Consider the following 22,636-nt stretch of genomic DNA (forward strand, 5'->3'; position numbering starts at 1 on the left):
TTTAAATCTTGTGTCTTACTAGTTATTTTCTGTCTCATCTCTTCCTTTTTTTTTTTAACTCTTTTTCTGCCTTCTTTTGGGTGAATTGAATAGTTTTTGTGATTCTATTTTATCTCCACTATTGGCTTATTATAGTTTAAACTTTTAAAAATTTATTGGTTGCTCTAGAGTCAAATAATACATTTTTTTACTTAATGTAGTCTACCTTTATATTCGTGAAACTTCATTTAGGGTAAGAACCTTACAGTTGAGTACTTCCAATTCTTTTCTCCTATCCTTTATGCTGTCATTGTTAAACATTTTACTTTTACATAATACATTTTTGTTTTTGATTTACACAAAATTACCTTTTAAAATAATTAAAAATAAGAAAAGTAAGTCTTTTATTTATTTTCATTTTAACTATATCTTACACATGTCCTTTCTTTCTGTAGGCCCCAATCTTAGTTTGGTATAAAACTCCTCCCTAAAGAACTTTCTTTAGGAGAGGTGCCTGGGTGGCTCATTCGGTTGAGCATCCAGCTCTTGGTTTTGGCTTGGGTCTTGATCTCACGCCCCATGTTAGGCTCCACACTCAGTGAGAGTCTGCTTGTCCCTCTCCCTCTGCTCCTCCCCCCACTTGAATTCTCTCTCTCTCTCTCTCAAATAAAGAAATAAAATCTTTAAAAAAAAAAAAACTTTGTTTAGGAAAATTGAAATTTCTTTTAAGGAAAGTTCTGCTGATGAGATTCTCTTAGCTTTTGTATTGCATGAAAAAGTCTTATTTTGCTATTACCTTTGAAAGATATTTTCATTGGGTAAAAAATTCTGGCTTGACAGTTCCCCCAGTACTTTAAAAAAGTCACCCCATTGACTTCTAGGTTGCATAGTTTTTGGTGAGAAGTAATGCTGTAATTTTTGTCTTTTCTTCCTTTGTATATGTAATATGTCTTTTTTTCCCCCTGCCTACTTTCAAGATTTCCTCTTTATATTTGATTTCTCTGGTTTGACTGTTATGTATCCAGCTATGTGCTGTGTTATTATTGCTTTCTTTTTATAATACATATTTATCTTGATTTTAAACTGTCTTGGATGTATAATTTATTGTCTTTTATTTTTTTGAAAACTTTTGGCTATTATCTCTTCAAATATTTCTTGCGCATCATTCATTCTCTTGTCATTCTAGAACTCTATTTTCAAAAACGTTGGACTGATATAGTTCCATAGCTCTAGATACTCTCTTGTGTGTTTCCTCTCCCACTTTGTTTTCTTTTTGTTTCAGTTTGTGTAATTTCTATTGACATGTCTTCAAATGCATTGATTCCTTCCTCATTTGTGTGGAGTTTACTGACTGGGCCCATTGAAGGACTTCTTCATCACTGATAATTGTATTTTTTAAATTTCTAGCATTTCCATTTGACCTTTTTCTTCCAGTTTCCATCTTCCTGCTGCAGTTCCCCCATAGTTCATTGCATGTTGTCTTACTTTCCTACTGAATCGGCTAATATATTAATCATAGTTATTTTAAAGTTCTTATCTGATGGTCACAACACCTAGGGCATCTCTTAGTCTTCCTCTCACTTTATTGCTGGAATGGCTGTCTGGACGATTTTTTTTAAAAAAAATTTTGGATTTTTTAAACTACATCTAGGGTGGGGAAACCATATTCTGTTAAAAGTAGGTGACTTAGAACACAGAGTGAAGCTGGGCTGTTGATTCATTTCAAATCTGATCAAAAAGATTTCAGGATAGTGAACTTTTGGATAAATGAAGCTCAGGAAAGGTTTCCAGACTCTGTGTTCTAGAAAATTGGGTGGCTCAGTTGGTTAAGCATCTGCCTTTGGCTCAGGTCATGATCCCAAAGTTCTGGGATGGAGCCCTGAATCGGGCTCCCTGCTCCTCGGGGAGCCTGCTTCTCCCTCTCCTGCGGCTGCTCCCCCTACTTGTGCTCTCTCTCTCTCTCTGTCAAATAAAAAAAAATCTTTAAAAAAAAAAAAAAGAAAGAAAATTGGATCAAAGAAATGAGAGGTTAGAAACTTCGAAACCCTTTCTTTCCCACTAATTTGGTCTTAGAGTAAATAAATATTCCTAAAATGTAAGGCCTCATCATACTTTATGTAATGTTAATGGTTACCTTTTTTTCCCTTAATGTCTTTATGATGAACGTGAATGCATCTTCAAAATATCTTACTCTCTACTTTTGAGAGTTTATGCAAATTATCCTTGATATCTTTGAATACACCTTACGTATACTTCTTGTCAGTTTTGCTCTGCAACCCAGGGGAGTGCTTTTCCTTTTTGGCTTTTATTTGGTAAACAAATCTGTCCTGTTTGCTCTGCCTGTGGTAAGTAATTGAACCATCACCTAGCCATTTAGAATGTAGTCTGCCATGTGAGACATTTCAGAGCATAAGCTATGTATGGATGGTTTAAGAAAAGCTTAAAAAATAATAATAATAATAAAGGTTCTTTTCTGATTTCTATGACCAGTATAACTTCTTGAATTCTTCCTACTTCTGGCTCTTCTAGCTTGGAAGAATTCTATGAAGCTTTTATAATTAAATTCTAGATTGAACAGTTTCCTATAGTTGCTTTGTCATTTATCTCTCTGTCCCTGTATCTATTAATCACCTTATTTTTAAAATTCATTTCAGAGTAAGTTGTACATTTCCGGTATACTTCTCCCCAAATATTTCATCAAGCATACCATTAACTAGAATTCACTCTTTGTTTAGAGGTTTTTCATTGGAGGTGAAATTTATGTATACTGAAATATGTGGATCTTAAAGATACCATTAGAAGAGTTTAGATAAAATACGTATATCTATGTAAACCTAAGTCTCAGTTAAGATAAAAACATTATTATTAGTGTAAGAAGTTAAGAAAAGTTTTTCCTAATTATTTTTTAATGTGTCTGGATAAACAAGGCACCTATCACTTGAGAGGTTTTTATAAAAAAATTTTTTTGACATATGTCCTAGAAATTGAGAAACAAATGGCTGCAGATTATTACAATTTTTTGCTTATAGTTTGGATAGGTTCCAGGTTTTTTTTCTCTCCACTAAATTAAAAGAAGACCTAAGTGAGTTTTCAGAGCATTAAAAGTAATTTTTGGTGGTAGAATACAATGTAAGTTTGGGTATAAAATTCAGGAGTTGTTCAGAATATTAATGTATATTATTATAATAATTATTCTTCTGTTTATGTATACTTGTGCAAATAATGTTTTTAGTATTTATAAGAAAAATAGAAATAGAATTGGTGCTGAACTCTCACTCTTGCCATATGTAATATTCAGCTGTGAGTATGGGAAATAATCTTTTAAAATGAGTGCCATCATCCCTCTCACTAAGAGATGCATTCCAATAAAATCTTTTTTATTTGTAATAATCACAATTTGTAATGTATTTGTGTTGCTTTGATTAAGTCTATACAGTAATTAACTCAATCCAGACAAAATTATGTAATACTTAGAGCTTTACATTAGGGTAATGGGAAATAATGCTTTTAAATTTTCAATTTATATACATCTTCTTGTTTCAGAGAATTATGAAAGAATTTCAAGCATAAAAATGTTAAACTAGAATAAAATTTTTAGAGTTTATGGAATTAAATGCAAGTTCACAGAGTAAAGGAAATAATGTAAATTTCCTACTGCTAAAGAATGGTTTATTTGTATTTTAAAAAATATAATAGATACTGGTGAGTATTAAATCCCTGTGTTGATTTGATTCCCTGGAATACATTATAAAAAGTGTTGTGATAGGTTTATTTTAATTTTACTAATATTTATAATAGGCTTGAAATTACAATAAACTGAATGATGTTCTTAGTCTCTCTGAAGGTTATCTCCATTCTAGCCAGCTGGAAGGGAAAAGACATAGAAAAGCACACATGGGAGGCTTTTATGGGCCAGACCTGGAAATATGCATGCATTCACTTCACTAGCTAAAATAAAACTGAGTTGCGTGGCCTCACCTTAACAAGAGAGGCTAGGAAATATAATTGGCTGTATGCTCAGGAAGCAGAAGAGACTGGATTTTGGTTAGCAGAAGGCAGTCTGTAGCATAATCACCCATATATAGCATAAGAATGCTACATTAACATAGGTAATTGACATTTGTCAGGAAATTGGGAACCTGAACAATAATGAAGGTTCCTGTTATAGAGAGATACTCTTCTATTCTGTGTTTGTCTGTGGCTGTCAATATTAATTGAGGTCAGTGTGTCCCTTGTGCTCGGACTGTGGGAGCTATAGAAGAGCTTACAGTGGTGGTTGGGCAGACAAAATTGAATGCGCATAAAACAGTAATGAATGATGAAATAGGTGTTTAGTTGTGTGGTATAGACAAGATGGTTCAAAACTAAAGAGAAGTAAGTCCGGGTATTCCTTCATTCACCATGCACTCAGATACTTAATCAGTGCCTACTATGTGTTAGGGGCTGTGCTATGAAATAGGAGAGAGCAAAAATAAGAAGTGTGGAACCTAAAGCCTGTGGAGGTTGAGGGAGGGAGTGTGACAGAAATAAATAATTATACAAACTTATAAAATTGCAAAACCATGAACAGACTTATGATGACATGAGATCCTATGTAAGGAGATTGAACCACAGTTAGGATGATTAGAAGGCATCTGTGAGCTAAGGTTTTGTATGGGTATGAATTAGAGTGGATATCACCCACAAGAGTGAAGGACTAGAGCTGAAATAGATATAGTGTATGTGAGGGGCACTAAGACAACTAATCTGATCAGAATTAGTAATGCTTTGTAGGGAATGGAGAACATATAAAGATAAAGTTAGATTATGGATAATTTTCAAAACAAATCAAATTTAGGCTTAATTTTGTCATTAAATGGAGATTCATGGAATGTTTCTGAGGCAACAAGAACTAAAGAATTAAAGTGAAGTTTGCAAAATAATTAACAGTGTCTCTGGTGGCAGGTAGAGGCTAGACACAAGGATGATTGAGTTTGTTTTGCAAATATCCAGGCAGGAAGTGATACGAGCAATGACAATATCAAAAAGTTGAGTTAGAACAGTTTGGGGACAGAGATTTCAGAAGTTGATAGCTTTTGCTTTTGCTGTGACGCTCTTACATATTTGAGTTGGAGGTGATCATGGTGGTAATAAGTACAATTTGAAGTGAAGGGTGTCTGTTTTCCTGATAAACTTTGATATAGATTGTTGTAAGATTAATGAGAGTTGGAGTTGAGATGATTATAAGTTATAGGTTCCATTGGGATTCTGTTGCCTAAAGCTTTATTTTGTTTTTAGCTCCTTATACCAGTACCCATTAGCCAGGTTATAGGAGCAGAAGGAATAAATGACTGAGAATTTATTCTCTTTTCCGTTATATTGGTTTTGTTTTATGCTTTTATGATTATGTTGATTGAATACCTTTGGGGTCCTGTGGCCATATTATTAACACCTTTTACTATAGAAACTTTTTTTTTTACGATTTTATTTATTTATTTGTCAGAGAAAGAGCATAAGCAGGGGGAGCGGCAGGCAGGGGAGAAGCAGGCTCCCTACTGAGCAAAGAGCCCGAAGTGGGACTCGATCTCAAGACCCTGGGATCATGACCTGAGCCACAGGCAGCTGCTTAACTCACTGAACCACCCAGGTGCCCCTTTACTATAGAAACTTTAAACTAAATTTTTTTAAGATGTATTTATTTACTTTAGAGAGAAAGAGCATGAGCAAGCTGGTGGGGGGGAGGGGCAGAGGGAGAGGAAAAGAGACTTAAGCAGACTCCATGCTGAGTGCGGAGCCCAACACAGGGCTTGATCTCAGGACCCTGAGATCACAACCTGAGCTAAAACCAAGAGTCAGACGCTTAACTGACTGTGCCACCCAGGCGCCCCTAAAATTAAATATTAAAAGTCTAAAAATATTAAAAAGTTAGGATAGTATAATTAATCCCCATGTACATGTACCCTTTATCCAACTTTGGAATTATCATCTTTACCTTATTTTCATCTACAACCTCCTCCGACTTTTTTTTTTTAAAGTAAATCATGTCTTTTCATCTGTAGGTATTTCTTTATGTATATAACAGATAGGGACACTTTTTTTTTTAACTTACCCACATTCCTTTAATGCCATTAAATACCTAGTTAATTTGCATTTCCCTAATCATTATATTTATTTTTACACTGTGTTTGAATTTGGGATCAGATAAGTTTGTGAATGATCACTATTTCTCTTAGTTTTTTCATCTTCCTTTTTTTTCTCTTGCCCTTTATTTATTATTATTTTTTAAAGATTTTATTTTATTTATTCGACAGAGATAGAGACAGCCAGCGAGAGAGGGAACACAAGCAGGGGGAGTGGGAGAGGAAAAAGCAGGCTCATAGCAGAAGAGCCTGATGTGGGGCTCGATCCCATAATGCCGGGATCACGCCCTGAGCCGAAGGCAGAAGCTTAACCGCTGTGCCACCCAGGCGCCCCTCTCTTGCCCTTTAAAAAAAAATTGGGTTGTTTATATTCTATAGTTTTTCATAGACTGGTTGCATTCTTGTGGCGCTGTTTAGCTTCAGTAATTTCTGGAATGGAACCCAGATGGGTCCTTTATCTTGAGACTTTACGCGTTTTACAGATACTTTCTCCCAGTGTGTGGCTTATCTTTTATACTCTTAGCAGTATCCTTTGCAGAGCAGAAATTTGTAATTTTAATGAAGTTTGACTTACCAGTTTTTTCTTTCATGGATTGTGCTTTTGGTATTGCATCTAAAAACTCATCACCAAACCCAAGGTAAACTACATTTCTCCTGTGTTATCTCCCAGGAGTTGTATTGTTTCATAATTTTATAGTTTTAGTTCTGAGTCCATATGAAAGGTGTCTATGTTGAGATACACTTTTTTGTATGTGGATGTCCTATTGTTCTAGTACCATTTATTGAAAACAGTATCTCTGTTGAATTATTTTTGCTCCTTTGTCGGAGATCAGTTGATCATATTTATGTGAGTCTGTTTCTGTGCTCTCCTGTTTAATCAGTCATTTTTAGTCTTTGCCACTCTAATTGATTAAAAGATCTCACATAGATTTTTATTTTATTTTATTTATTTATTTTTTAAAGATTTTATTTATTTATTTGACAGAGAGAGAGCCAGCCAGCGAAAGAGGGATTACAAGCAGGGGAGTGGGAGAGGAAGAAGCAGGCTCCCAGCGGAGCAGGGAGCCCGATGTGGGGCTCAATCCCAGGACCCTGGGATCACACCCTGAGCTGAAGGCAGATGCTTAACGACTGAGCCACCCAGGCACCCCAAGATTTATATTTTAAAAAATTATCCATGTCTTTATGTCTTCTGCACTCCCTCTTCTATGAACTTTGGTGCCCTATGTTTTCTTGTAAGAGTTTTTTAGTATTAGATCTGAAATTTAGATCGTGGATCCCTTTTGTGTTAATTTTTGTATATGATGTTGAGAAAGGAGTCATTGTCAGTCTTCTGCATGTGGATATCCAGTTTTCCTGGTACCATTTGTCTTTTCCACATTGAATGGTCTTGGCACCCTGGTTAAAAATCGTTTGACCATATATGTGCAGGTTTCTTTGTAGACTCTATTCTGTTTCATTGGTCTGTGTGTCTGGCTTTATGCCAGTATTGGTTTTGTTTTTTGGGTTTTTGGTTTTGGTTTTTTTTTTAGATTAAATCTTTGATCGATTTGAAATTTATTACACAGAATGAGTTATAGGGATCCAGCTTTTTTTCTTCAGACCAAATAGCTAATTCACTTATTGAATAGCTCACCATTCTCGGTTGATTTGAGATGCCAACTTTCATCATGAACTATTCTATATATAGGTTATTTTTCTTTAATTCTCCAAATAGTTCAAAATTATTTTCGTTATAATACCAAATTTAATAATTTGAAACTTGCTTTACAACATAATATCTAAGATTCACCTCTGTCATAATCTATAGCTATAGTTAATTTTCATTGTTCTGTAATTTTTTTTCCTTTTTTCTCTCCCTTTTTGTTATTGAACTATAGTTTTGTTTTTTTTAAAGATTTTTTATTTATTTATTTGCTAGAGAGGGAACACAAACAGAGGGAGAGGGAGAAGCAGGCTTCCCGCTGAGCAGGGAGCCCGATACGTGCCTCCATCCCAGAAGGCTGGGATCATGACCTGAGCTGAAGGCAGACACTTAACGACTGAGCCACCCAGGCACCCCTGAAGTATAATTAACATACAGCGTGATATTAGTTTAGGTGTGCAATATAATGATACAACAATTCTGTACATTATTCAGTGCTCATCACAATTAAGTGTGCTCTTAATCCTCTTTATTTCACCCATCCTCCCACCCACCTCCCCTCTGGCAACCACCAACTTGTTCTTTGTATTTAAGAGTGGTTTTTGTCTCTTTTTTTCTTTGTTCATTTCTTTGTTGAATAGGTTCTTTTATCTATTCTTATGATCTTTAGTACTCTACTCCTAGGCCAGTCCCATACTGTTTTATTTATCCTATCTTGACAATGTTTTAATCTTCAGTAGGGCTGGTTTCTGATTTGTATAAGGCTGATGCTTATAAAGCAGGTTGTCTAATTTTGCCTGTTACAGTCATTTGACCCTTTCTTTGAATGCTTCCATGGATAGTAATATATTTCAATTACTCATCCTTGTCACTGTAATTCATAACTATAAATAAAACATAAGTTGGGTTAATATCTGTGAAAAAATAGCAAAAGAATGCCTTGCAGCTATTTCATAATATTTCACCAGTCAATAAAACAGTGCTGAAAGTTCTGGTATTCATTTCAAGGTTTCACTCTGTCATTAGTCATATAATATATATAATATTTATCTTTTATTTTCTCATTTGTCTCTTAGTCTGGAAACATTTTAAAGCTTGCAAATTTGCTTCTTGGTAGGTTTATTTATTTAAATAAACTGAAGTTTGGTAATTAGGGTAATGTAAACAGTTTTTCCATGATGATAAGCTCTATAAACATGCTGTCACAAATTTTTAAAGACCATATTAATATGGGGGTGCCTGGGTGGCTCAGTCACTTGAACGTCTGACTCTTGGTTTCATCTCAGGTCACCATCTCATGGGTCGTGGGATTGAGCCCCACGTTGGGCCCCGTGCTCAGCAGGGAGTTTGCTTGAAGATTCTCTCTTGCCCCTCCCCCAACTCACATGTGTGTGAGCTCTTCTTTCTCTCTCTTTCTAAAATAAATAAATCTTTTTTAAAAACCATATTAATATGGAACCCTACAAATTCCTGATTTCAAACTATATTACGAACCCATAGTAATCAAAACAGTATGGTATTGGCATAAACACAGATACACAGATCGGTGGCACAGAATAGAAAGCTTAGACATAAACCCACACATACATAGTCATTAATTTATGACAAAGGAGCCAAAAATGTGGAATGGGAGAAAAATACTTATTTTAGTAAAATGGTTTAGGAAAACTGGATAGCTACATACAAAAGAATGAAACTACTATTATCTTACATCATATACAAGAATAAACTCAAAATAGATTAAAGCTGTAAACATAAGACCTGAAACCACGTAACTCCTAGAAGAAAATAACAGGGGTCTTTGACATCAGTCTTGGCAATGATTTTTTGGATTTGACACCAAAAGCAAAGGCAACAAAAACAAAAGTAAGTGGGACTGCATCAAACTAAAAAGCACAATAAAGAAAACCATCAACACAATGGAAAAGTGACCTATGAAATGGGAGAAAATATTTGCAAATCATGTAACTGATAAAGGGTAATACTGAAAACATATAAAGAACACATGAAACTCAATGGAGAAAAACCAAACAATCCAATTAAAAAATGGGCAGAGGAACTGAATAGACGTTTTTTCCAAAGACGATATACAAATGGCCAACAGGTACATGAAAAGATGCTCAGCGTGACTAATCACCTGGGAAATGCAAATTAAAACCACAATGAGATGTTACCTTATACACGTTAGAATGGCTATTAGCAAAGACAGTGTTGGTGAGGATGTCAAGGGAACACTAGTGCACTGTTGGTGGTAATGTAAATTGGCATAGCCATTATGGAAAACAATATGGAGGTTCCCCCCAAAATTGAAAATAGAACTCCACCATATAATCCAGTAATTCCACTTCTGGGTATTTATCTGAAGGAAGTAAGATCACCATCTTGAAAATATGTCTGCACTCCGATGTTTTTTGTAGCATTATTTGCAATAGCCAAGACGTGAAAACAACTCAAGTGTCCATTGACAAATGAATGGATAAAGAAGATGTGAGATATACACACAGACACACACACACATACATATATATATGTATGTCATATATATATATATAATGGGATAGTATTTGGCCATTAAGAAAAAGAATAAAATCTTGCCATTTGCCACACCATGTTTTTTGTAGCATTATTTGCAATAGCCAAGACATGAAAACAACCCAAGTGTCCATTGACAGATGAATGGATAAAGAAGACGTGAGATATGCACACAGACACACACACATACATATATATATATAATGGCCAAATACCATTCCATTATATATATATATATATGTATGTGTGTGTCATATATATATATAATGGAATGGTATTTGGCCATTAAAAAAAAGAATAAAATCTTGCCATTTGCCACACCATGAAAACCTTGAGGGCATTATGCTAAATGAAGTAAGTCAGACACAGAAAGACAAAACTGTGATCTTACTTATACATGGACTTAAAAAAGAAAAAGAAAAATGAACTCATAGATACAGAGAACAGATTGGTGTTTGCTGTGGGGTGGGGTTGGTGGTGGGTGAAATGGGTGAAGGTGATCAAAATGTCCAAAGTTCCAGTTGTAAAATAAATAAGTTCTGGGAATGTAATGTACAGCATGATGGCTTTAGTTAACGATACTGTAGTGTATATTTGAAAGTCGCTTAAGAGAGTAGGTCTCAGAAGTCCTCATCACAAGAAATACTTCATTATGCCCAGTGATGGATGCTAACTTGTTGTGGTAATCGTTGTGGTAATCAGTTTGCAATATATACATATATGGGGGCACCTGGGTGGCTCAGTTGGTTAAGCATCTGCCTTCGGCTCAGGTCATGATCCCATGGTCCTGGGATTGAGCCCTCCATCAGGTTCCCTGCTCAGAGGGAGTCTGCTTCTCCCTCAGCCTGCTGCTCTCCCTGCTTGTGCTCTCTCTCTTTCAAATAAATAAATAAAATATTTAAAATATATATATATATTATATTTATTTTTCATATGTATTTTATATATATATTTTCATATATATATGAGATTATTCTGTAGACCTAAAAACTAATATAATGTTATATGTCAACTGTATTTTAATAAAAAAGAAAAACATAAGCTCTTTCCTCTTTTAAAAGTATGCCAAAATTAGCTGCCATTTAATTTACCTAGATTCAAAATGAGTCTTAAGTCATGTTCTATGTAGAAATATACATGAATTGCTATTTTAAGAGATTTCACAAATTTTTATGGTGCAGGTTGCTTAGGATTCATTATGTCTGCTCTGCCATTCTTTATTACAACTTCTTGTGAAAAGCTATTTCATGTAAAGCATGTCTTTACATGATACCATCTGCCTTTCTCTTGGCACCAATATATTTTTTAAAAAAAAGAAAAATCCGCCCCTCCCCCAATGCTACGGTTAAGTAAGTTTGAGAAACACCATATACCATATCCATCTAGGAAATTTATAGTGGTCATTAGCATATAGTAAGGGTTCTGAGAAGGCTCTTGGTTAACTTTGTTTACCTTAGGGTTTCATAAATTAATTTGGCAGAGTAGGCTGTTTCACGTAATATTTAATCCTGAAGAGCTAATGTTTAATGAAACAAATACACTTTAGTAAATACTGCCCAATTAGCTTTAAGGAAAATATTGTTCTGGTTTTTAGTAGATTAAACAATTTATGCAGCTGTCTCAAAGTGCTATATAGATTTCATTTAGTGGTAGTGTTCTCCCTTGTACCATAGAGAAACAAAGATATATAAAGAAGCGTTGGGTTACTTGCCAAAATACACACATGATTGAGACTAACTGGAACCAAAGCCCATATTGTCCAAACAATGATTTCTAAGCAATATTGACAAACAGAACCAAATATGGAACCCTACGAACTCATTGTTCTTGGGACCCTTTTCTCTCCCTCTCTCTCCCCCTCCCTTCCTCCCTCCCTCCAACTTCACCAAATAGAATAAGAATCCTCATTTGCAGAACTAGAAGAGTGTTTTCTTTCCTTTTAGGTAAACTTCAGTTAAGCAAGGACTTTTGCCATTTGCTAATTGGGAAATAATGTTCAAAGAAATTTATTTTAAACACATAATTAGGGGCGCCTGGGTGGCTCAGTCATTAAGCGTCTGCCTTCGGCTCAGGGCGTGATTCCAGGGTTCTGGGATCGAGCCCCACATCGGGCTCCCTGCTCTGCTGGGAGCCTGCTTCTTCCTCTCCCACTCCCCCTGCTTGTGTTTCCTCTCTCACTGGCTGTCTCTCTGTCAAATAAATAAATAAAATCTTTAATAAAAAATAAAAATAAATTTAAATAAATAAACACATAATTAGGGTATTAATCTGTAAATAGAAATAGCTTAGGAAAGGGGCGCCTGGGTGGCTCAGTCAGTTTTAAGTGTCTGCCTTCAGCTCCGGTCATGATCCCAGAGTCCCAGGACATGCCACCCATCAGGCTCCCCGCCCAGTGGGGAGTCTGCTTCTCCCTCTGACCCTCCCCCCTCTCATGCTGTTTTTCACTCTCTCTCTCAAATAAATAAATAAAATCTTTACCAAAAAAAGAAAAGAAAGATATAGTTTAGGAAATAATACAAATAGAATCATTCAAGTCCATGTATTTGAGGGAAGCCCTTAATGTGTGTTAAATGTTCCTATTTTGAACTTAAATTAAGATAGTTGCTTTTTAACCCAGCTGTCAAGGATGTTAGGAAATAGAGATAACCTGAAAAAATTTTTTTAATTAAAAAAAATTTTTTTTTTTTTTGAGAGAGAGCATGTGCAGCCAGGGGACAGGGCAGAGGGAGAGGGAGAGAGAGAGAATCCCAAGCAGGCTCCACGCCCAGGATAGAGCCCCACATGGTCCCCCAACCCTGAGATCATGACCTGAGCCAAAATCAAGAGTGAGATCCTTAACCAGCTGAGCCACCCAGGTGCCCCAAAAGATACCTGAAGATTTTTATTGAATGCATATTAACCATTTTTCTGGTAATATGGTGTATTCAGAGAGGCATTCATATGGAGTTTCTTAGACTACTGTACATCAAGGAAGAGACCAACTTGTGCATTCTCAAGGAAATTAAGTGTATTCTAATGCCTCTGTCTTTTGCAAAAATAGTAACTGTTACATGTTACCTAGTATTTCAGGTGTTGGGAAAATGCAGTTTAGTCAGTAGTTGTCAAGAGTTGGGGTTGGTAGGACAGGGTGTGAATATAAAAGGCAGTGCAAGAGAGTTTCTTTGTGGTGATGGAACAATTTTGTATCTTGATGGTAATTTAATTACATGAATCTATACAATCTTTAGTATACATCCCCAAAAAATGCATTAAAAAACTGGGGAAATCTGAATAAGTTCTGTTTTGTAGTTAATAGTATTGTACCAATTTCCTGGTTTTGATAATATTTTATGGTTATGTAAGATGTTATTCTTTTGGGGAAAGTATACATGGGAACTCTGTATTAGTTTTGTAACTTTTTGTGAATCAAAATTGTTTTAAAATAAAAACATTTAAATAATGTGTTTATACTTCTATTCAGCATACTGATTAAAAAAATACTTTCAGTGTTTCTTAGAGGCAAATATACAACTTTAGTTCTTAAGGGAGTTCTTGAGGACTGGATACTATTTACTTTTATTTAGTCATTTAATAACTATTCATTAAGCATATACAGCTGGAGGCATTTTGTTGTCCTACTTAAAAGAATGAGCTTTGGAGTTGGATCTGGTTCAAATCCTGGCTCTGCTACATTTTAGCTTTGTGACCTTGGGGAAGTTTCGTAATCTCTCCGAGCTTCAGTTTCTCCCATCTGTAATGGGCATAATGATGATACAAACAGCAGCTCACATTTATTGTTATAATAGGTAATAAGTTATTATTTGTACTTCATATAATTTAACTCATTTAATCCTTATAGCAATCTGTTAAAAAAGGTATTATTTTCCCATTTTCAGTTGAGAAAACTTAGGCACAGAGAAGTTTAATTACTTGCACAAGGTCATACAACAATGAATGTTGTACCCTAGATTAAAACCCTGGCAGGTGGTATTTTCTTTTTTTTTTTTTAAAGATTTTATTTATTTATTTGACAGAGATAGAGACAGCCAGCGAGAGAGGGAACACAAGCAGGGGGTGTGGGAGAGGAAGAAGCAGGCTCATAGCGGAGGAGCCTGATGTGGGGCTCGATCCCATAATGCCGGGATCACGCCCTGAGCCGAAGGCAGACGCTTAACCGCTGTGCCACCCAGGCGCCCCATGGCAGGTGGTATTTTCTGTTTTTGACTATGTGGAACTAACTTGTTGTGGACCAACTGTCTCACCAAAAACAACTAAAAATCAGAAAAAAATATATTTTAAAAATCTGTTTGAAGTCATTGGAGACCTAGTAAGGGAGCCAGGACCCCAGAGGCCACATTCATGAAGTAAAGGGAATCCTAGGAGAAGTCAGCCTCATGTTCACTGTAACGCTTCTTAGGGCATTTGCTGATTTGTAAGTTGTGGCTGAAAGACTGAGATGATGAGCGAAAAGTGGCTACAGAAAAGTTAAGGAGCTGAGTGGATCTGTCAGTCTTACAGATCTCATGAACAAAAATTTGAAGTCAGGCCCGAAGGAAGCCTGTAAAGACCCAATTCCTAGTCAGGGCCACTATATAGGGGAAGAGTGAACCAGAAATAGACAGGGCCTCTGGAAGATTGAAGCTCTGCTTCAAATCAGCTCAATTTGTGATTGGTTTAGGAAAATCTGCCCCTGCTTTTAAATGCCTGCCAGAAGCCAAAGTGAATTTTCTTTGGAGGAATATAACATCATTCAGAGCCTCAAATTATGCTTAATTTTTCATAAACAATGTCTGGCATTTAGTCAGAAATCATCAGGCACATGAGGCAACCAGACAAAATTATTCAAAACCAAGAAATATAGGTAATGGAATTTTCAGACTTAGACTTTTAAAATAGCTACGAATAATATATTCAGGAATTTATTTAACAAGGTGAAGAATTTCAACAGAGAGTTAGAAACTTATAAGAATGAATCCGATGAACCAGAACCTGGTGTAACATTGTGCATCAAGTAAGCTTTGATTGAAAAAAAAGAATCAGATGAATATTTTCAAACTGGAAACTTAAAACAGAGATAGAGTTTAATAGATGAGTTTATCAATAAAGTAGATACCGATAAAGGACTGGACATTTTTCGAGAAATAAAATGGAGAGAATTCCTCATTAGCAAACCCATACTTAAGGAAATCCTCAAGTGAGTTCTTTAGGCAGAAGGAAAACGATCCTAAATCATCTGTGCTTCGAAGCAGGAAAACACAGGAAGAACAGAAAGGGTAAATTTGTGGGTGTATTTAAATGAGTGTTTTGTGGAGGTAAAATTACACGTAGAATAGTTAACCATAGTGCAAAGATGGGGCAAGAGTAAATGGTGTCAGTGTTCTATGGTTCTTTCATTTCCTGGGTGATGTGTGAAGTACTAATTTAATTCCTACTTTGTACGTCATCATCTCTAGGGTGACCACTAAAAGATTAGTAACATAATGTATAATAAAAAGCTAATATGGGGAGGGGGAATGAAATAATAAGATATTTAACCCAAAAGAAGGTAAGAAAGGAGAGAAAAAAGAAACAGAAGAGGGCAGGTGGTTCAAAAAGGAAACAGTACAATGGTGTATTTAAATCCAGATCTTTAAATAACTATGTTCAATATATAACTATATAAGATGTAAACAGACATATACTGATTTAAAAATACAGTCAGATCTTATTTTTATTTTAAAGACCCAATTATATACATCTCGTAAGAGTTGTAGCTTGAAGCTTGGGATGCAGGAAAGTTGAAAGTAAAGAGACGGAAAAAGATATGCTCTGCAAACTTCACTAAACCAGCCCCTGTACTCGTGCCATGCTATACCTAGCTCATAATGTGGCTGCTAGATCTAAATCAGATCATCTTTAGAGTTTTAAAAGCACTGTCCCTCACACATACTAGTACCCGATAAATTTACTATGCTTGAGGCCCCTTGTTTAGGATAGTATTTTTTTTCCTAGGAGCTGTGATAGGAAGGGCTACGTCTCTTGCATCCCTGTATATTTTTGTCTCATGCTTGCTTGATTTTTCAATAGCTTCCATATGTAAACATTTTATCCCTTTTCTTAAGCTTTATGTTTTCATTTAACCCATGACTGTTGCGGCTGTTGCCTCTTATCTTTGTTTTAAATCTGTTTGGTGATGTCCGTGCCCAGTGATAAGATGTGAATCATTTTATGCTGAAGTAATCTCCTTTGACTATTGCCTGTATTCCTCTCTCTCTTTTTTTCTGAGCTCTTATGAAAATGTTCAGATTCTTAAGAATTATTCTTTCATAAATTATTTATTCACATAATATAGATTTCCTCCATCATGTCAGTTGTCTTAAAGCATGAGGGCTCTTTGAAGAATAGGTGGGGACGTAATTCTTTATAAAATAATACCGTAGAACCGGTTGAGAATCTGATCTGGACCTTTGCTTTGGAGAAGAACCCGTTGTATGTTGGTTAAACATCAAGTGAAAACATCTTGAAAGACTTCAGTTCTGCCTCTGATGTTTCATTTCGCTTTTTGGGAAGTCGCATTGCTGTTTATCAGAATAAAGGAAAGGATTAAAAATTATTAAAATGATTATATTGACTCAAGTTTCAATCTCCCCAAATTAGTTTCCTTAGACAACCAAAATTGGGGTAATTTTGGACCGAATTTGGCCCCTTAAACCCATACGTTAGTGGGTACATTTTTATCTGCAGATACAATTGAATCGACTAGACTTAGGGTATAAGATGGACTTTTCTTTTGGGTTTCTTTCTTTTTTAGAAGATGTAAGAATGAAATTTGTCCTAGTTAATTTGGTGGGTAGCAATAAAGCCAAGTGTCTGCATCGCCTTCTCTGTGTTGAATATGAGGCTTAATTCTGGGAGTTTTAAAATGATTCTTTACTCATACATATTAACAAAACTGAGTAAGTTCTTGTAACTTAAGTAATAATTTCTTCATAGCAAGTCATCTGACCTGGATTCTCAAGGAAGTAACCACTAGAGATGGAAGGTAGAACTCATTAATTTTGGTTTCACTCCTATATTCATTACTATTCTTTTCATTTCTCTTTGAACAGGTTGTTCCTTGCAACAGCTTTTGATGAAATACAGGAACATACTTTTTTACTTGAGCGATTGTCATAAGTTAAAAGGGTAGGAAAGTTAAATCCCAGATTAACGATAGCCATGTTGTATTGTTTACTAGGCAGTGAAATCAGCTGTGCAGACCATCACTGTTGGAGGCGTGAGCACATCACAGTTTAAGACAATTATTCCTCTGGCAACTGCTCCCAATGTCCAGCAGATTCAAGTGCCTGGAAGCAAGTTTCATTATGTCCGACTTGTTACTGCCACCACAGCCAGTAGCTCAAGCCAGCCAGTTAGTCAGAATCCCAGTACAAACACTCAACCTCTCCAGCAAGGTTAGTAACCATTTTTTAAAAACAGTAATTAATTCTTTGAACATTATTAAAGAACATTGGTCCTTTTCTTGCTGAAATCCTGATTAAGAATGGCATTTCAGCTGAGAGTACGCATCAGCAACTATTGCAGAAGACAGCAAAATAGAGTCCTAGTTGTATATAAATACAGTCTTTCCCTCTGCCAGCAGTGGGTGCACAGTGTACTCTACTACCAGACCATCAGCGTTGTTCATCACTTTGGGGGGAGCCATTATGTTGCTCGTTTATAAGCCTGTCATTGATCTGAGTGGGACAAATTTAGATGAAACGGAATTATTTTTCTTATTTTCTAAACTGTGAAGCTGCTTGGTAGGGTTTGGATCAACTGAAATGACTGGTAGGCAAGGTATAAGAGCCTGATACTACTTTCATCCTTTACTCATTTTGAATCTGTAATTGCTAATAAAAAGCAATTAAAATATTCTGTTATTTTGCCTAGTTGTACTTTTCCTGGAGGGTATTTCTGCTTATAATCCTTCCATTTTCTGTTTGTGTTTAACTCTTCCTCTCACCTGGTACATATACACAGACACACACACAACCACTCTCCATGTTTATCTGCTTGTGAGAAGTTGAATGGTGTGAAAGGATCAGGACAGTTTACAGTTTAGGGCCAAATTTTTTTGTCTTAGAAAACTGCTGCATATCCCATCAATGTCAAAAAGCAATTGGTGGCAAGTAAATGATTTGTTATTTACTGGATGTAAATAGAGGAATTAAAGACCACTTGTTTGCTTCTTCATACTTACTAAGGGATCAGAGGGTTAGAGCTATCTATTGCTGATAGCTAGTTCACCTGAGGGAAACTGTTGAAGAGAAAACCAATTTATTTTTTTTTATTTATTTTTTTTTTAAAGATTTTATTTATTTATTTGACAGAGACAGAGACAGCCAGCGAGAGAGGGAACACAAGCAGGGGGAGTGGGAGAGGAAGAAGCAGGCTCATAGCGGAGGAGCCTGATGTGGGGCTCGATCCCACAACGCTGGGATCACGCCCTGAGCTGAAGGCAGACGCTTAACCGCTGTGCCACCCAGGCGCCCCCAATTTATTTTTTTAAATTACTGATGGGAGAAACTAGAGGATACATGAGGGAAATAGTATTTTAGTATGTATTCTGTTAAAATTAGACCTATCAAGTAATTATATTTTCTAATCCCTTTTTAAACTGATTTTAGAAGAAAATCTTTTATTATGGTGTTCTTAATGAAAGGAAAATGAAACTTGCGTAGTGCTAAGGGAGCCAAATTTTATATTCTCTCAGTACTTGAACTTAGCAGGTCACTAAAAGAGGTGCTACAAATGTGGTTTACTCAGATGGCCATCATGATATAAAGCAGCCGTTAGGTACCGTTGGTTATATTTTATGTGTGTGTGTTGGTATGTGTGCCGTATGCTGAGATCCATTTCCAGTGTAATGTTTTTACTAACTTCCTTTTCAATAGTAAGCCTTTGGTACAAGTAGAAAAGACGCTGAAGATCCAGGAAGAGTGGAGGAATAGGTTGGACAGTTCATAATTCTAGTGTATTTATTGGTACCTTCTTTTCCAAGTTTATATCTGTCTGTCTGCCTCTTTCTACCGCTATATGCTCTCTGCCTCCTGGAAATCCCTCACACACACACACCTCCTTCTTTTTCCCTGCTTCTTTCTTTTTTGCTTTCCACTTTCAGGTTTCCCTCTCTGTCCTCCCTTCTGTCTCTCCAACTTCTTCAGTTCTCCCTGTATCTACCCTCTTCCCACCCACTCATGTCCACAACCACCTATGTGGTTACCCTTATGTCCACCCGTAGTTTTCTCTGTTTGCTCTCCTATCCCATAAGAGACCTAGGTATACAAAATATGTATTATTTCACAGGAATAATGAATTTATAATTTTTATTAGAGATACATGAAAATAGTTGATCTAGTTCATCGAATGTATTAATATGTCTTTCTAAGGGCTTGATTTCCAATAAGGGATTTCCTTATGCGAAAGGGACTTGGGCTCATCTTGTACATTTCTCACCAAAGCCATACAAAACCAGTATTCACAGGCTCCACCATGTTCGTGGTTGGCTGGATAGCAGGCAGCACAGTAGAAAGATCCAGAAGAGTTCATGGTTAATTCTTTAGAATGTAATCTCCTACCATCTTGGTAAGGAAGTCACTTTAATAAATTAAAAAGCCTTGGATGTATGGTTTCTAAAATTTGGAAGGAGGCTGTTCTAAGAGGATTGTTCAGAATTTCTGTTCAAGACTAAAAAAGAAAAGATTATTTCAGCTTCTCTGAAAATGGCAGTAATAGTAATGTAGGACTGTGCTCAAAAGTTGAGGAGGAGGAGAAATACAGACCGTTGACGTAGTTATGTAACACCAATATATCCCCATTTCCATGGGTAATGTGTAGCATTCTCTTTTCTGACCACTTCGTTTTATATTTTCTTTATTTCCCAGGTTTAGTGAAAACTCAGCATGCAGATGCCAAGCTAATGTAAACCTAGAGTTCTCAAATTTCCTAGCTGTGTGCCTGTGTGTGTGTGTGTGCACATGCATATATGCCCAAATGCATGGAGACGGTTACCCTTTATTATCCAAATAAAAATCGTCTGCATCTGTCATTTGATGTGACTGAGGGTAGACCACACACTCCTTCCCATTGTTGCAGAGACCACCAGGAAGTTCTTACCTTCTCTGGTTGTTGGTGCCACTTCAGAACTGCTGCTCAGTGTGCTCATGGAACGATGACCAGCATCTCCTCTCCAAGGAGCAAGTGGTGTGTGTGTGGGGGGGGGGGGGTCTGTTCTCCAAGTTCCAAGCAGGAATTCAGGCTTTTAATTCCTTTTAATTTACCTTTTAATTCTTTTTAGTATTGCTGAGACCAGCCTATGGTGGTTATTATAACTTAACTAAAGCTAAAGCAACTGAAGAGAATCAGAACAGGAAATAATTTTAAATCCAGTATCAGATGTCACTGTTCCTGTAATTCTGTTCCTGCACTCTTGGTATAACAACTTTATTGAGCTGTAATTCATGTGTACTGTAAAATTTACCCTTGTTAAGCATACAGTTTAGTGGTTTTTAGTGCATTGGGGGAGATGCAGTCATAACCACTAAAACACTTTCTGGAGGTCTCCCCGTTTCCCCTCTGTCCTCTTGCTGCAGGGGCCCACTCCCTTTTAAGTCAGAATACTGTCTGATGTTCTTCCAGGACTCTCAGCTTTCTGTCTTTAGCCATCAGTCCTCCCAGGCTTTTTTATCTAAGGAAGTCTCTTATTGTGCAGAGCAGTTTAGATCCCATTATCTCTACCTCTCTCTTTCAGACCAGGCTCTAGGTCTTTTTGCATAAATAAAACCGGAAGGGTTATCCTTCCTGTCTTTTTAGTCCCTTTTCTAGACTGTGGAAGTGGCAGTAGGCAGTGTTAAAAATCGTACAGGTCTAGTGTCAGCCTCTCTCCTGAATTTCATCATAGCTTTTCTCTATGTCAGGGTTCATCTTCCCTTCAAATCTTCTCATCCTGGATGTTTTAGTTCTGGTAGCTGTCATTTTCCAGGTCACTTGAAAGCTTCACGATGACTTATGTCTTCTTCCCTTATACGTGCAGTTTCTGCCATCCACTCGGGTGGTAATTCATGTTCCTTTCACCTCCACCCTGTCTCTTGCAACTGCTCTCTCATGTCTGTCCCCAGCTCTGTCACCCCAAGAAGACCCTCAGTGTGTACACTCTTCTAACTTTCCTTGTTTCGTGCAACTCCATTCTGTTTTGCACACTGCTACCAAACAGTTTCTTTTTGTGCTATTCCAGTCATGTTTCTAATCCTTAGAAACTTCTCATTGCCTACTGAATTAAAAAATACAGATTAAATATGTAGATTTCAACCCTGACATTCAAGATCCTGACATTGGGCTTGCCTACTTTAACCCTAGGTTCCAACCAAACTGGTCTGTTCACCAACATTTTGTGAAATGCTTTGCTGCTTTCCAGCATCAAGCCTCTACTTCTCATGCTCCTGCCTCTGCATGAGATGCCCTGCTCCAGTCTGTGTGCCCTCTCCGCAACCTGACCGTTGATCAGGACCCATCTCAGACACTATGCCCTCCACGCAGTCTTTCGTATTCCCATCCTCTGCCAGTCAGACATACGTTCTGTTTCCCTTGGACTCCGTGGCACTTTCTATTTTATTTGGTGCATGTCTAGTCAGCTCTACTTGAGTGTAATCTCTTTGAGCAAATGCCTTGTAGTTTAGCTTCCCTGGAACACAGTCCACAGTGCCATTTATATAGTAATAACGGTTGTAATAACAACAATGACATTAATGGCAACTAACATTTATTGAGCACTTACTATTTGTTGGATACTGTTCTAATAAATTTTCATGGATTTACATATTTAATCCTTACACCCTGTGAGGGAGGTACTATCCCCATGTTATAGATGGGGATATAGGCAAAGAGAGTTAGAAAGCAGCAGAATTGGGATTTGAGCCTCCAGGGTGAATGACTTAAGAGACCATATTCTTAACCTTCATGCTATGCTGCCTTTTAGTAGGTACTCTGTAAATAATCAATTATATAAGAATGGTATTTTTCTCTGGTTTCAATACAAGCATGACAATTAGAGTGTAGAACAGCATAGTTACTCGAGCTCCTGAGTGGCAGTTTTTTTATTTAAAGGACATTTCAACTGACTAGATTTAGTAGAGCATGTTTAAATCATCTGAATATAAAATAAATAAATAAATAAATCATCTGAATACAGATTGAAGTATTTTCAGTGACTGTCTTAAATGACAAACGTTCCCTTGTCAAGCGGATAGACTACAGCTGCTACCTTAGCTCTAAGTTCCCTGGTAGGTGGGTTAAGGAATTTTAAAAGGTAACTGTCCTGATTTAAGATTGCTCCAAATGGGGAGCAAATGGAATTCTTTAAGGT

The 22,636-nt window shown here is 36.5% G+C and overlaps 1 protein-coding gene across 11 annotated transcripts in view; it reads left to right on the top strand.

Moving 5' to 3' along the window:
• Positions 1-22,636, top strand: part of LIN54 (lin-54 DREAM MuvB core complex component) — an 80,342-nt gene that overhangs the window by 44,568 nt on the left and 13,138 nt on the right. For 10 of the 11 annotated variants that reach the window (XM_019794426.2, XM_019794446.2, XM_011218845.3 and 7 more), the window contains one exon: positions 17,471-17,687. The exons of the other annotated variant lie outside the window; for it this stretch is intronic. In XM_019794426.2, the coding sequence (XP_019649985.1) occupies positions 17,471-17,687 (217 nt within the window). The remainder of the gene's footprint in view (positions 1-17,470; positions 17,688-22,636) is intronic. 11 annotated transcript variants of the gene reach the window in all.

This window comes from Ailuropoda melanoleuca, chromosome 11 (genome assembly GCF_002007445.2).
Source record: "Ailuropoda melanoleuca isolate Jingjing chromosome 11, ASM200744v2, whole genome shotgun sequence".
Taxonomy (NCBI): Eukaryota; Metazoa; Chordata; class Mammalia; order Carnivora; family Ursidae; genus Ailuropoda; species Ailuropoda melanoleuca.